The sequence below is a fragment of the Cervus elaphus genome, chromosome 28 (assembly GCF_910594005.1).
Source record: "Cervus elaphus chromosome 28, mCerEla1.1, whole genome shotgun sequence".
Classification (NCBI taxonomy): Eukaryota; Metazoa; Chordata; class Mammalia; order Artiodactyla; family Cervidae; genus Cervus; species Cervus elaphus.
Window position 1 is genome coordinate 50,543,163 of NC_057842.1, and position 12,909 is coordinate 50,556,071.

General features: G+C 35.3%; 1 protein-coding gene across 2 annotated transcripts in view; it reads left to right on the plus strand.

Annotated features, from left to right (window-relative positions):
• Positions 1–12,909, plus strand: part of ASCC3 (activating signal cointegrator 1 complex subunit 3) — a 324,079-nt gene that overhangs the window by 129,017 nt on the left and 182,153 nt on the right. For both annotated transcript variants that reach the window (XM_043890243.1, XM_043890244.1), the window contains exons 12-13: positions 8,557–8,733; positions 11,964–12,035. In XM_043890243.1, the coding sequence (XP_043746178.1) occupies positions 8,557–8,733; positions 11,964–12,035 (249 nt within the window). The remainder of the gene's footprint in view (positions 1–8,556; positions 8,734–11,963; positions 12,036–12,909) is intronic.

Sequence of the window (12,909 nt, forward strand, 5' to 3'; positions counted from 1 at the left end):
AGACAAGCTGGGTCCTGTATATAGCACAATCCCAGTGGGGGATAAAGGCGATATATTCTCATTCACTCATTTACTGAACATCTGTTAACTACCTGCTGTGTGCCAGCTTCATGGTTCTAGGTGGTGTGGATGTAGTTAACAAATTTCTTGCCTCCATTTAGATTTTTAAGCTGGGGTAGAGTAGGGTGCATAGATGTGAAAGCATATGAAACAACAGTAAAAGTGGTTTTATAGTAGGGATGGAATTAGAGGACTCTTTAGGACATGTCCACTTTTTACCATATAAAAATATGTGCATACAGACACACAGACACAGAATACAAAGAGTTGAAATATTCAAGTAGGCACACAAAAATCAAAGATTTTAGCTAATACTCAACTTAGAACAGCGTCAAGAATACATGTGGTTGTGAAAAGTCTGCAGCTGCCGCCGCTGTTCTCTTCTCTTGCTCTGGCAGTTCGTTTACTTGTGAAGTCTTGAAAAGAATCATTCAGGGCATCATTTATGCAAAAGAGAGCTATTTTGATCATGAGATTTTTAAATAAAAATGTTAACAGCTTTATTGAGGTATGATTGACATAGAAAGCAGTGAATATGATTAGCATATGGGGTAAGTGAGTTTGTGGTTAACAGAAGGTACTACTTCCCATGGTGATACTTCCTGATCATAAGATGTTTTGACTTGGTACCTTGATATGTACATAGCTTAGTGATGTTTTTCAGGGAGCCCAGGCCACATGAGTCCATACATTCCTGGTTTGTTTGCATTGAGCTATCTGGAGAGACCATGTCCATCAGCTAAAAGCGTTACAAACGTAAGGCTTTCCTGCAACTATAGAGCATTAGAGGTCAAGTAAATACCATTAGTATAATTGCCAAGAGGACTATCAGCAGCATGTTTTCAAGGGAGTTTGACCAGGGCATCTTTCTTTCTTGAGCACTCCCAACTGAGGGAGAAAATAGATTGCAAGGGTGCTGCTGTATACACATACACACAGACACGCACATTATGTACCGTATATACTGGGAGGCACTCATTAAAATTCATAAATATCTTGTAAATTATAAATGTTCAATAGTATAATTTTCTATATGTAGTTTATAAACTATATGATGTAAAATGTATAAAGTTATATATTATGTTTTTAATTATATGTAGTGCAATTGGAAACGGCATCCCACTCCAGTGTTCTTGCCTAGAGAATCCTGTGGACAGAGGAGCCTGGCGGGCTGCCGTCTATGGGGTCGCACAGAGTCGGACACGACTGAAGCGACTTAGCAGCAGCAGCAGCAGTGCGATTATAAATATATTATTAGAAGATACAGGAACATATAATATGTTGTTTGTAATATGGATATATAATATGTAAATATCCCCGGTAATGCTGCTGTAAAGAATCACCTGCAATGCAGGAGACCCCCGTTCGATTCCCGGGTCGGGAAGATCCCCTAGAGAAGGGATAGACTACCCATTCCAGTATTCTTGGGCTTCCCTGGTGGCTCAGATGGTAAAGAATCCACCTGCAAAGCAGGAGATCTGGGTTCAATCCCTGGGTTGGGAAGATCCGCTAGAGGAGGGCATAGCTACCCACTCCAGTATTCTTGCCTGGAGAATCCCATGGACAGAGGAGCCTGGTGGGCTACGATCCATGGGGTCACAAAGAGTCAGACATGACTGAGCAACTCAGCACAGCACAGCGATATTTAAATATATAATGTATTAATTCATCCTATACATGAGCATCTTCATAATATAGCCAAATTCCAATTGTGTAGTTTATCAGTACTATGCTCATAAACCTTTGCTGACTTGCTGTTTGTTTATCTTAAGAAAAATGTTTAAATACCTTAGCTGGACATAAAAGTCTACTAAAACCCTGATCTATTTGTCTAATTTTAACTTTTCCATTCTATTCCTTAGTTACTTAGGTTCCAACCACACAGAACCAAATTTTTTCCTTCCCCAGTATTTTTTCCAATGCCTCTTTTTTTCCCATCTCTTTCGGAGATGAAACTAATCTCCCTTAAATCAGAATGTATCTTTATTTTATGAGATTAAGGGTTATAAATGCAGAATTGTATGTTATCACTCCACAGATCTATCTGTTGAAAACCTACTGTTCTTTAGAATCTGCCCAGAATCACTTCTTCTATGAAGTGTTTCCTAGTTCACCGCTCGGCATGAATTCCACCTTTTCTGTGTTCCCTCTGTATTCCCTTTCTTTGCACATTTTTAGCACTTGCTACAGTCTTCCTTATAATTTCACAACTTGTGATAGTTAATTCTGTCTTTATTTGTGGCCCTCACTAGATTTTAATCTCCTTGACAGAATGATCTATATGATTCTCCTCATATTTCCAGTGTATTAGTGCAGGGCAGAGCAGTGCTCATAAATATTTTTATAAAAAGCGAAGTTCCTATTTTTATTTGTTCTTGTGATTATCAGACATTCCCAGTAGATGGCAGTGCTTCACATGGCACTTTGTAACTAGCATGGACACACCATAGGGAGCTTTTCTAATGCGATGTAGATTCTGTTCAGGTTCTAAAATTTCATGATGGGATTAGGTACTAAATTCACAACATCCTTGGCATGAGAGAGATTTGGAAAAGAGAAAAGTAGAGTAAAAGCCAAATCTGTTGTATTTAACAGTGTTGAACTAACATTAGTTGTTTTAACTAAATTTACTTTCAATGAGTAGGGAGACTTTGTCCAGACTTAGATTTTATGTGAGAGAAAATGCTATAAAAATTTGCTGCCTATTTTTTGGGCTAATGATAAAGAAGAAACTGTAAAATGTTAGCTTTTTTTAGTTTTCAACTATTAATATTTTCAGATTACTCTGTATAGTGTGTAGAGTTTCAAGATGTGGTTTAAGACATAAAGTTTCAAATTATCCATGTTTAAAGGAAAATATTTCTCATACAAACTTATGAGCATAACAGATTATTTTTAGATTAAAAAGATAACAGTAGTTTTAAAATGGGGGTTTAGCAGAAAAATATCTCTAGTGTTTGCAAGGTGTCGTGTATTTAACATCAAAAGACGTTAAAAATATACTCAATAACTTTTGTGTTGAATGATTTTAATACTAACAGTCACTTTCATATCCTTTCAAATCACCACCAGTAGTAAATAGAACTATGGTATAATTAAAATTATTCTAGGGGACTTCCCTGGTGGTCCCATGACTAGGACTCCATGCTCCCAATGCAGGGGCCCTGTGTTCAATCCCTGGTCAGGGAGCTATATCCTACATGCCACAACTAAAAATTCCTACATGCTGCAACTAAAAGATCCTGCCTGCAGCAATGAAGAGCAAGGTCATATGTGCCACAAATAAGATGTAATACAGCCAAATAAGTAAATGTACTTCAAGATAGCATTCTAATTACTGTAAAGGAGTCTAGTTATAATACGTAAAGGAGACTTCTTAAATAACAGATAGGGACATCAGTTCCCCTTACTTAGGGTTCCTTGACTTGGGTTGGATTTGCTTGGGAAGCTATGTGTGTATCTCATAGTGTTTTATTAATCCTCAAATAAGCCCAGATATAACCCATTACAGTGAGTAAGCAGATTCATTTTTGTCCTACTTACAGAATGATTTTGGAAGGGACAGGGCCACATTTTCTCTTAGTTCTTGTAAGTGATATTTGTGTCAGGGAGTGCGGGACCTTGGATTTTCCCAGCCCGTGTATGCACTGTATTGAAATATCCAAGGTGAAATCCAATGTTGGGAGCTGCTCACTTAGGTATAGTAACTTGAAGATACCAACATGAGGCAAGCAACTTTTGACTAAGAAGGTCATAAAAACCTGAAAAAAATAACTAAAATATTTGCTCAAATAAGTATATCCCATGAATCCCCTTATTTTATGATAGCAAGAACATTAAACATTCCTAGATTTAAAAAAATAATAGTACTGTATAGTTTTTTGTTACAGATTGAGAATCTTTTTTAATGGATTCTCTCATAAAGGAATTTGGTTGAAGTTGATTAGCTTACCAAATTCATTCCAAGTCATGTGTACTTAAATCACATCAGAGGTGTTCAAACTTTTTCCCAGGTAAGAAGCCCTTTTTTAAATTAGACTTTAACATGGAAGCCTAGTAAATATATAAAAATATAGGATGAGATGGTTAGATAGCATCACCCACTCAGTGGACGTGAATTTGAGCAAACTCTGGGAGACAGTGAAGGACAGGGAAGCCTGGTGTGCTGCACTCCATGGGATAGCAAAGAGTTGGACACAGCTGAGCTATTGAACAACAACAGCAAAATACAATAGAAATTTAGAAAGAAATTCTATATGATAAAAAACTATATATTCCTATCTACATACAAACACACTTATATGTGTGTATATATAGATAGATATAGACACACATACACACATACCTTCTACACTTTGAATTTGATAAGTTGATATAAAACCCAACCATTTGAAAGACTATTCTTCTGACACTCAGAGCTCAGTAAGTGCTCATGGAAGGAAAAGGGAGAGTGAAACTCTTATTAGAAAATAATGAAAGCTTACTTAGTACAGACGAATTTATAAGTCCGAGTTCAAAGTATGCTCTAAAAGGAAACATGTGTAGGGACTATAATAAGTTAATTATTAAATTTTAACTGCTAGATAATATTAAATAGAATGCTAAAAAATGGAAAAATACCAAAGTTGAAAAAATAAAATTAAATGCAAGATAGAAAAACAATAAACTAGATTTATTAACTTGAGTCCTATAAAAATATTTTTAAAGCTAGTTTTTAAAAAAGTAAAATAAGCTTAGAACAAATCTAATCACAAATAAGTAGAAAACCTATGAGTAAACAGAATTAGAAAGGATAAAGAAATTTTACAGAATGTTTAGAAATGAAAAAAGGTGAGAATACTGTAAGCTGTAAAAATGTAATTGAACAAGAATGGGGTAGTGTCCTGGGTTCATAAACAGTAAAATGGAGAAGCATCTTGGCACGCAAGGTTTCTCACAATGGTTTCTCCGTTTCTGTTACCGGTACCCTAGTGTTGCCAAGCGCAGCGTCTTAAACACCTCTCCCTGGCCTGCGTTTCTAACCACTCTTCTCTTAGGAAACAGCTGTCATCTCTCTTCACTGTTCCCAGTTTTCAGGAGGTGCTACTGTTCATGGGATACATTGCAGTGATTTTTGTGTGTGCTTTTTCAGACCCTAAACCCCTGCTTTCCCTGCACTGCATTAAAAGCGTAATAAATGACTGGCAAACAAATTAATCAATGTTATCAGCAGTGTTTAGCAGCATAATTAAAATATTACACCCTAGCAGTGAACACAGGAGGATGGCAAGAATTAACATCGACATTTTAGGAATCAGTGAACTCAAATGGACTGGAATCGGCAAACTTAATTCAGATGACCATTATATCTGCTACTGTGGGCAAGAATCCCTTAGAAGAAATGGAGTAGCCCTCATAGTCAACAAAGAATCTGAAATGCAGTACTTGGGTGCAGTCTCAAAAATGACAGAATGATCTCTGTTCATTTCCAAGGCAAACCATTCAATATCATGGTAATCCAAGTCTATACCGCAACCACTAAAGCCAAAGAAGGTGAAGTTGAACAAGTTTGTGACGACCTACAAGACCTTCTAGAACTAATCCCAAAAAAAGATGTGCTTTTCATCACAGGGGACTAGAATGCCAAAGTAGGAGGTCAAGAGATACCTGGGTTGTCAGGCAAGTTTGGCCTTAGAGTACAAAATGAAGCAGGGCAAAGGCTAACAGAGTTTTGCCAAGAGAACACTCCAGTCATAGCAAGCTCCCTCTTCCAACAACACAAGAGACGAGTCTGCACATGGACATCACCAGATGATCAATACCAAAATTAGATTGATTATATTATTTGCAGTCAAAGATGGAGAAGCTCTATACAACCAGCAAAAACAAGACCTGGGGCTGACTGTGGATCACATCATGAACTCCTTATTGCAAAATTCAGACTTAATAAGAAAGTAGGCAAAATCGCTGGACCATTCAGGTATGACCTAAATCTAATCCCTTACAGTTATACAGTGGAAGTGACAAATAGATTTAAAAGATTATTTGCGATAGACAGAGTGCCTGAAGAACTATGGGTGGAGGTTCGTGACATTGTTCAGGAGGCGGTGATCAAAACCATCCCCAAGGAAAAAAAATGCAAAAAGGCAAAATAGTTGTCTGAGGAGGCCTTAAAAATAGCTGAGAAAAGAGAAGTGAAAGGGAAAAGAGAAGTGAAAGGCAAAAGAGAAAAGGAAAGATATATTCACCTGAATGCAGAGTTCCAAAGAATGCCAATAAAGGACAGAAATGGTATGGACCTAACAGAAGCAGAAGGTATTAAGAAGAGGTGGCAAGAATACACAGAAGAACTATACAAAAAAGATCCTCACAACCCAGATAATCACAATGGTGTGATCACTCACCTAGAGCCAGACATCCTGGAATGCGAAATCCAGTGGGCCTTAGGAAGCATCACAAAGTTAATGGGGGTGATGGAATTCCAGTTGAGCTATTTCAGATCCTAAAAGGTGATGCTGTGAAAGTGCTGCACTCAATATGCCAGCAAATTTGGAAAACTCAGCAGTGGCCACAGGACTGGAAAAGGTCAGTTTTCATTTCAATGCCAAAGAAAGGCAATCCCAAAGAATGCTCAAACTACCACACAATTGCACTCATCTTACATGATAGTAAAGTAATGCTCAAAATTCTCCAAGCCAGACTTCAGCAATATCTGAACTGTGAACTTCCAGATATTCAGAAATTCAGAAAAAGCAGAGGAACCAGAGATCAAACTGCCAACATCTGCTGGATCATCGAAAAAGCAAGAGAATTCCAGAAAAACATCTACTTCTGCTTTATTGATTATACCAAAGCCTTTAACTGTGTGGATCACAACAAACTGTGGAAAATTCAAGAGATGGGAATTCCAGACCGCCTCCTGAGTAATCTGTTTGCAGGTCAAGAAGCAACAGTTAGAACTGGGCATGGAACAACAGACTGGTTCCAGTTTAGGAAAGGAGTACATCAAGGCAGTGTATTGTCAGCCAGCTAATTTAACTTATATGCAGAGTACCTCATGCGGAATGCTAGACTAGATGAAGCACAAGCTGGAATCAAGATTGCCAGGGTGAATACCAATAACCTCAGATACGCAAATGGCACCACCATTATAGCAGAAAGTAAAGAGGAATTAAGGAGCATCTTGATGAGAGTGAAAGAGCTGCTTAAAGCTCAACATTCAAAAAACTAAGATCATGGCATCCGGTCCCATCACTTCATGGCAAATAGATGTGGAAACAATGGAAACAATGACAGATTTTATTTGGGAGGGCTCCAAAATCACTGCAGATGGTGACTGTGGACATGAAATTAAAAGACGCTTGCTTCTTGGAAGAAAAGTTGTGACCAGCCTAGTCAGCATACTAAAAATCCAACACATTACTTTGCTGACAAAGGTCCATACAGACGGAGTTATGGTTTTTCCAGTAGTCATGTATGGATGTGAGAGTTGGACCATAAAGAAAGGTGAGCACTGAAGAGTTGATGCTTTTGAGCTGTGGTGTTGGAGAAGACTCTTGAGAGTCCCTTGGACTGCAAGATCACACCAGTCAATCCTCAAGGAAATCAACCCTGAATATTCAGTGGAAGAACAGATGCTGAAACTGAATCTCCAGTACTTGGGCCTCCTGATGTAAAGAGCGGACTCATTGGAAAAGACCCTGATGCTGGGAAAAATTGAAGGCGGGAGGAGAATGGGACAACAGAGATTGAGTTGATTGAATGACATCACTGACTCGAAGGACCTGAGTCTAAGCAAGCTCCGGCTGTCGGTGCTAGACAGGGAAGCCTGGCGTGCTGCAGTCCATGAGGTTGCAAAGAGTCGGTTATGACTGAGAAACTGAATTGAGTGAACACAAAGAATGGAGCTTAGTACGTTCTTTGAGAATGTACTTGTGAATTTCTCCCCCCCCAAGCTTTGGCTGTTATTCCACATAAACTCTCCCTTATACACTATATCATTTTAAATTTAAATTTGTAAAACACTAGAAGAATCTGCCTTAATTATTTCAGACTTTCAAGTGTTTGTATTTAAAATGAATTTGAAATTTCTGAACTTGAGAATAAAGAGTATATACTTTAAGTGCTTGAAATTATAAGTTAACACTAAAGCCTAACACATGTCACTTGCCTTGTTACATTTTTAGGAGGAAAACAAAAGAAATCATTTAACTAATAGAATTTCCTGGTTCAGGAAATACACTAAAAGTACATTTTTAATCATTTTTTATATCATTCCACATGCCAAATTCAGGCATATTATCTTTTAGACTATGTGTTGTTATTCTCAGTACCTTTAGTGATCTTATTTTACTGCAAATATTTCATACCTTATATTACCAAAGCTTACCTTAAACTAAGTACGAATCCAGTCTTACACATTATTTAAGACTTATACACTTTATTTATGTGTTATTTAATATAATGTATAAATTAAATAATTTATTTAATGTCTTATATGTTATTTAACTCCTGTAGGTTGAATCCACGCAGAGTATGATAAGAATTCTTGGACTGTCTGCTACCTTACCCAACTACCTCGACGTTGCTACATTTTTACATGTTAATCCCTGCATTGGACTTTTCTTCTTTGATGGCCGTTTTCGACCTGTTCCTCTTGGACAGACATTTCTAGGGGTTAAAAGTGCAAATAAGGTAAATAATTCTTTTAAAAAATTATGCTTTTCTAGAAATATTTTTGTTGATATATTGTTTAATACTTGTTTGACATTAGAGACTTCAGACCACCATTACAAATATGACAGCTTAGAAGGAAATCAAGCGCATGTCCTCAACTACATGGAGGAGAATGTCTCCTCTCCAAAAAGCTGCTTGTAACAGTTTACATTGCTGTTATCAGTGAATATTTTGTATTCTTAGGTAAGAATACAAGTTATATATATATATTCAAGAAGTTATTTTGATAGGGTTGAAGACAGTGAAATAATAAAAGACTCTAGTTAAATCAGTAATATATATTATATTATTCATCTAAAATAAGTAATACATATATACAATTGAAAAATAATTTCATGATAACAACTACTAAATGAGGTGTTCTGTTTAATTTGTTGTATAATTATCATATTAATTATATATACAAACAGCATTTCTGAAATTCTTTTGAGGTGTTCCTTAAATGTTATTACCATGTACTATTGCATTATCAGGGTGCTTATTTTAGGCTTTTATAGAATCATGAAGGAATATTTTGCTTAAAATTTATACGTTTATTAAGTTTCATGACATTTGTTTCCCCCTGTGGAGCAAATAGTTTTAGGAGAAGGTTCATGGGCCATATGACCTCTTAATAAAGGAAAATGAGATAGAATCATGTGTTACTGTGTCAAACTTGGTCTTTAGTGTATTATATTACTCCTTGTCTAAAAATAATTTTGTTACTAAAATAGAGCTATTTTTACCTTCAGTTCAGTTCAGTTCAGTTCAGTTCAGTCGCTCAGTCGTGTCCTACTCTTTGCGACCCAATGAATCACAGCACGCCAGGCCTCCCTGTCCATCACCAACTCCCGGAGTTTACTCAAACTCATGCCCATCGAGTCAGTGATGCCATCCAGCCATCTCATCCTCTGTCGTCCCCTCCTCCTCCTGCCCCCAATCCCTCCAAGCATCAGGGTCTTTTCCAATGAGTCAGTTCTTTGCATCAGGTGGTCAAAGTACTGGAGTTTCAGCTTCAGCATCAGTCCTTCCAATGAACACCCAGGACTGATCTCCTTTAGGATGGACTGGTTGGATATCTTTGCAGTCCAAGGGACTCTCAAGAGTCTTCTCCAACACCACAGTTCAAAAGCATCAATTTTTTGGTGCTCAGCTTTCTTCACAGTCCAGCATGATACAACATCCATACATGACCACTGGAAAAACCATAGCCTTGACTAGACGGACCTTTGTTGGCAAAGTAATGTCTATTTTTACCTTACAATATTATAAATAAAATAGTTAGCTTAGAAAATGCTAAGAGCCAATATCACTGCAACAGTTATATACTCTATCTGCATATTAACTAAGATGTTTAGAATTGTGGGGAACCATTTCAAATGTATACAGAAGTTCATGATATATTAATAGTTATGAAATGCATATTTTCTTTGATTGTTTCAAGTGCTTTTCGGTATTGCTGCTTTTTTTTGGTTATATCTTAAAATATATTTGATTATTTAGTTTATTTTAATGTATCATTAGAACAGATGGAGTTGTGAATAAGATTGTTCTTTCAATTTATAATTTAAATGATAGCAGATAGCAGATGATTATCACAGAAAAATATAAAGTGTTTTCAGATGCTTTCAGCCATTATAAAACTTATTTTTATCATAGAAATTGGTAATCACTTAAAGCTAATTAAATTCTAAGTATTTTCACCACAATATGTTAGCATTGTAATCATAAAAGGAATGGTGTGAGATGTTGATCTGTGGTAATTATTTAGAAGGTTCAGGAATTTGGCAAAATTTAAAAAATACTTTTATCAATATTATGTAGTATAAATAATAAACTAATTATACATATTAGTTATAAATATGCATTTTTGTCTTACTAAAATGCATTAGTTTTACACTCAGCTGCATATACAGTTGGTAACAATTAAGCGTTTCCCCAGGGTGTCGTTTAATATATTCTAACCGTTGTTAATTTGTCATTTCTTATACTAAGAAATTCTTGTAGATTTTCGAAAGTTTCTTTCAGAAGATCATGATATGATTCAGTTGTAGTGGAAGAACATGGGAAAATAGTGTCCATGACAGATCTAATTTGAAATAATGCCCTTGATCAGAATTCAGTCCAAAATTAACCAAAAAAATTATTAAGAATTTTGTTTGGAGGAGTTTTGGTGGTCTTTTGTGAGTCATTAATGGAAAGTCAATTGTCTTGTGATTATTTCATCTTACTTAATCACTAAGTCGTAAGAGTTCCAGAATGTTAAAATGTTTCCTTTATTAAAACAAAGAATGTAAATTATAGTCATTTTAGATGTATAACATTTTCATCCCATGCAAAGTCTTAATCAGTGTTAAATAGAGAGACGCAAGCTTGGTCACATGCCTGCTATTTTAAAGTAACCACCTTACCTTTTTTTGGTTGGAAGTCATCTCATCATTAACAAAGAAAATGAGACCTTTTTAAAATTCATAAATTTGATACTAAATTTCCAATCAATTTGGAAAATGTTTCTGTAGAAAAATATTTACTGAACTCCATATTCATTACAGAAATAGTCATTTTTCTTACATTTTGATATTCTATGGTAATATTCTGTGATTTTGAGAGTTAGGAAAGCTCTATATTTTTTTTTAATTTATTTATTTATTTTTTCAGTGGGTTTTGTCATACATTGACATGAATCAGCAATAGATTTACACGTATTCCCCATCCCGATCCCCCCTCCCCCCTCCCTCTCCACCTGATTCCTCTGGGTCTTCCCAGTGCACCAGGCCCGAGCACTTGTCTCATGCATCCCACCTGGGCTGGAAAGCTCTATATTTTTATGGAATGAAACAGAAGAAAAAAAAAGCCTGAAGAGTGGGCTCTCTGGGGAAAACAGTGAAAAGAACCTTAAAATTATTTTAAAATATCTCTAATTAGAATATTGTTCTTAAAATTATTGTGTTTAAAAAACTTGGCATTCTTAATAAAGTTAGTACACTGAAAGTGTTGCATATGAGGTATTTTACTTGTAGTTTTTAATTACATTGTGTTTACTTCCTGTGGGTTGTTGTGTATTACGTATTGATAACTGCACTTCTTGTTTCAGCATTCTGGCTAGTCTGAAAGTAAAAGGAGATTGCTCATAATTGGTAAAGATTTTTTGTAGCTAAGCAGTTTATAATTGCTTTATTTGATATTTTACATGTTTTATAAACTTTAAGGTGCAGCAGTTGAATAACATGGATGAAGTATGCTATGAAAGTGTTTTGAAGCAAGTAAAGGCTGGACATCAGGTACACTTTATCCTGTTTTTAGAGATTGCATAATGATTAAAATTATTAATTTTTATGGTCTTAAAAGTATTCTTCAATTCTGAAATAATATCCACAGGTTTTATTTCTTAGTAATATTTTAGTCTACTAGGTAACCATTTAAGTCATAAATTTTTCAAAGATAATACTATCATTCTAATATTGATAGATCATGCTGTTTTGTTTGCCATTTTTATTAAAAAGATAAGAGAAAGAAGAATTTCATCCTTAAGATTTTAGATTATTTAAAAATACCAACCTTCTCTCACACATCAAAAATTTTAATTTATTTGCATAATGTAAGAAATTAAAATGTTTATATTACTCTTACTGTTTCATGAAATAGTAGCAATTGAAATATACATATAATAAATTTTCATATTGTTTGGATGTTAACTGCTTTTACTTTAAATTCCAAGGTTCAAGATGTTACAATCAGGATTGTTAAGAAAAATGTAGAATAATGATAATTACTTACATAACAGCTAATAAATGCCAAATTGTATATGGTTCTTCAGGTCACTTTATTTTATTATGGGATTTTTTTCTACATTGTTAGCCTTTTATGGCATGTAAAATGAAATACTTTCTGGTCCTTTGTTGAAATATTTTCTGGTCCTTTGTTTTTAAATTCATTTTAAAAGCAGTGACATCTTTTTTTTTTCCCCCAGACTAAATATTGTTTGGAGCCTCAATATATAAAACAAAGATAAACTAGAATTGAAAGTGGGATACTGCCCACTCAGCATTCTTGATGCATTTTTCCCCCCTTATAAGTTATTCCTTATAGGAATAACTTTAAGGAAAAGAAATCGTGATTAAATTGTATGAAAATATTAGTAACTTTTTAATATAT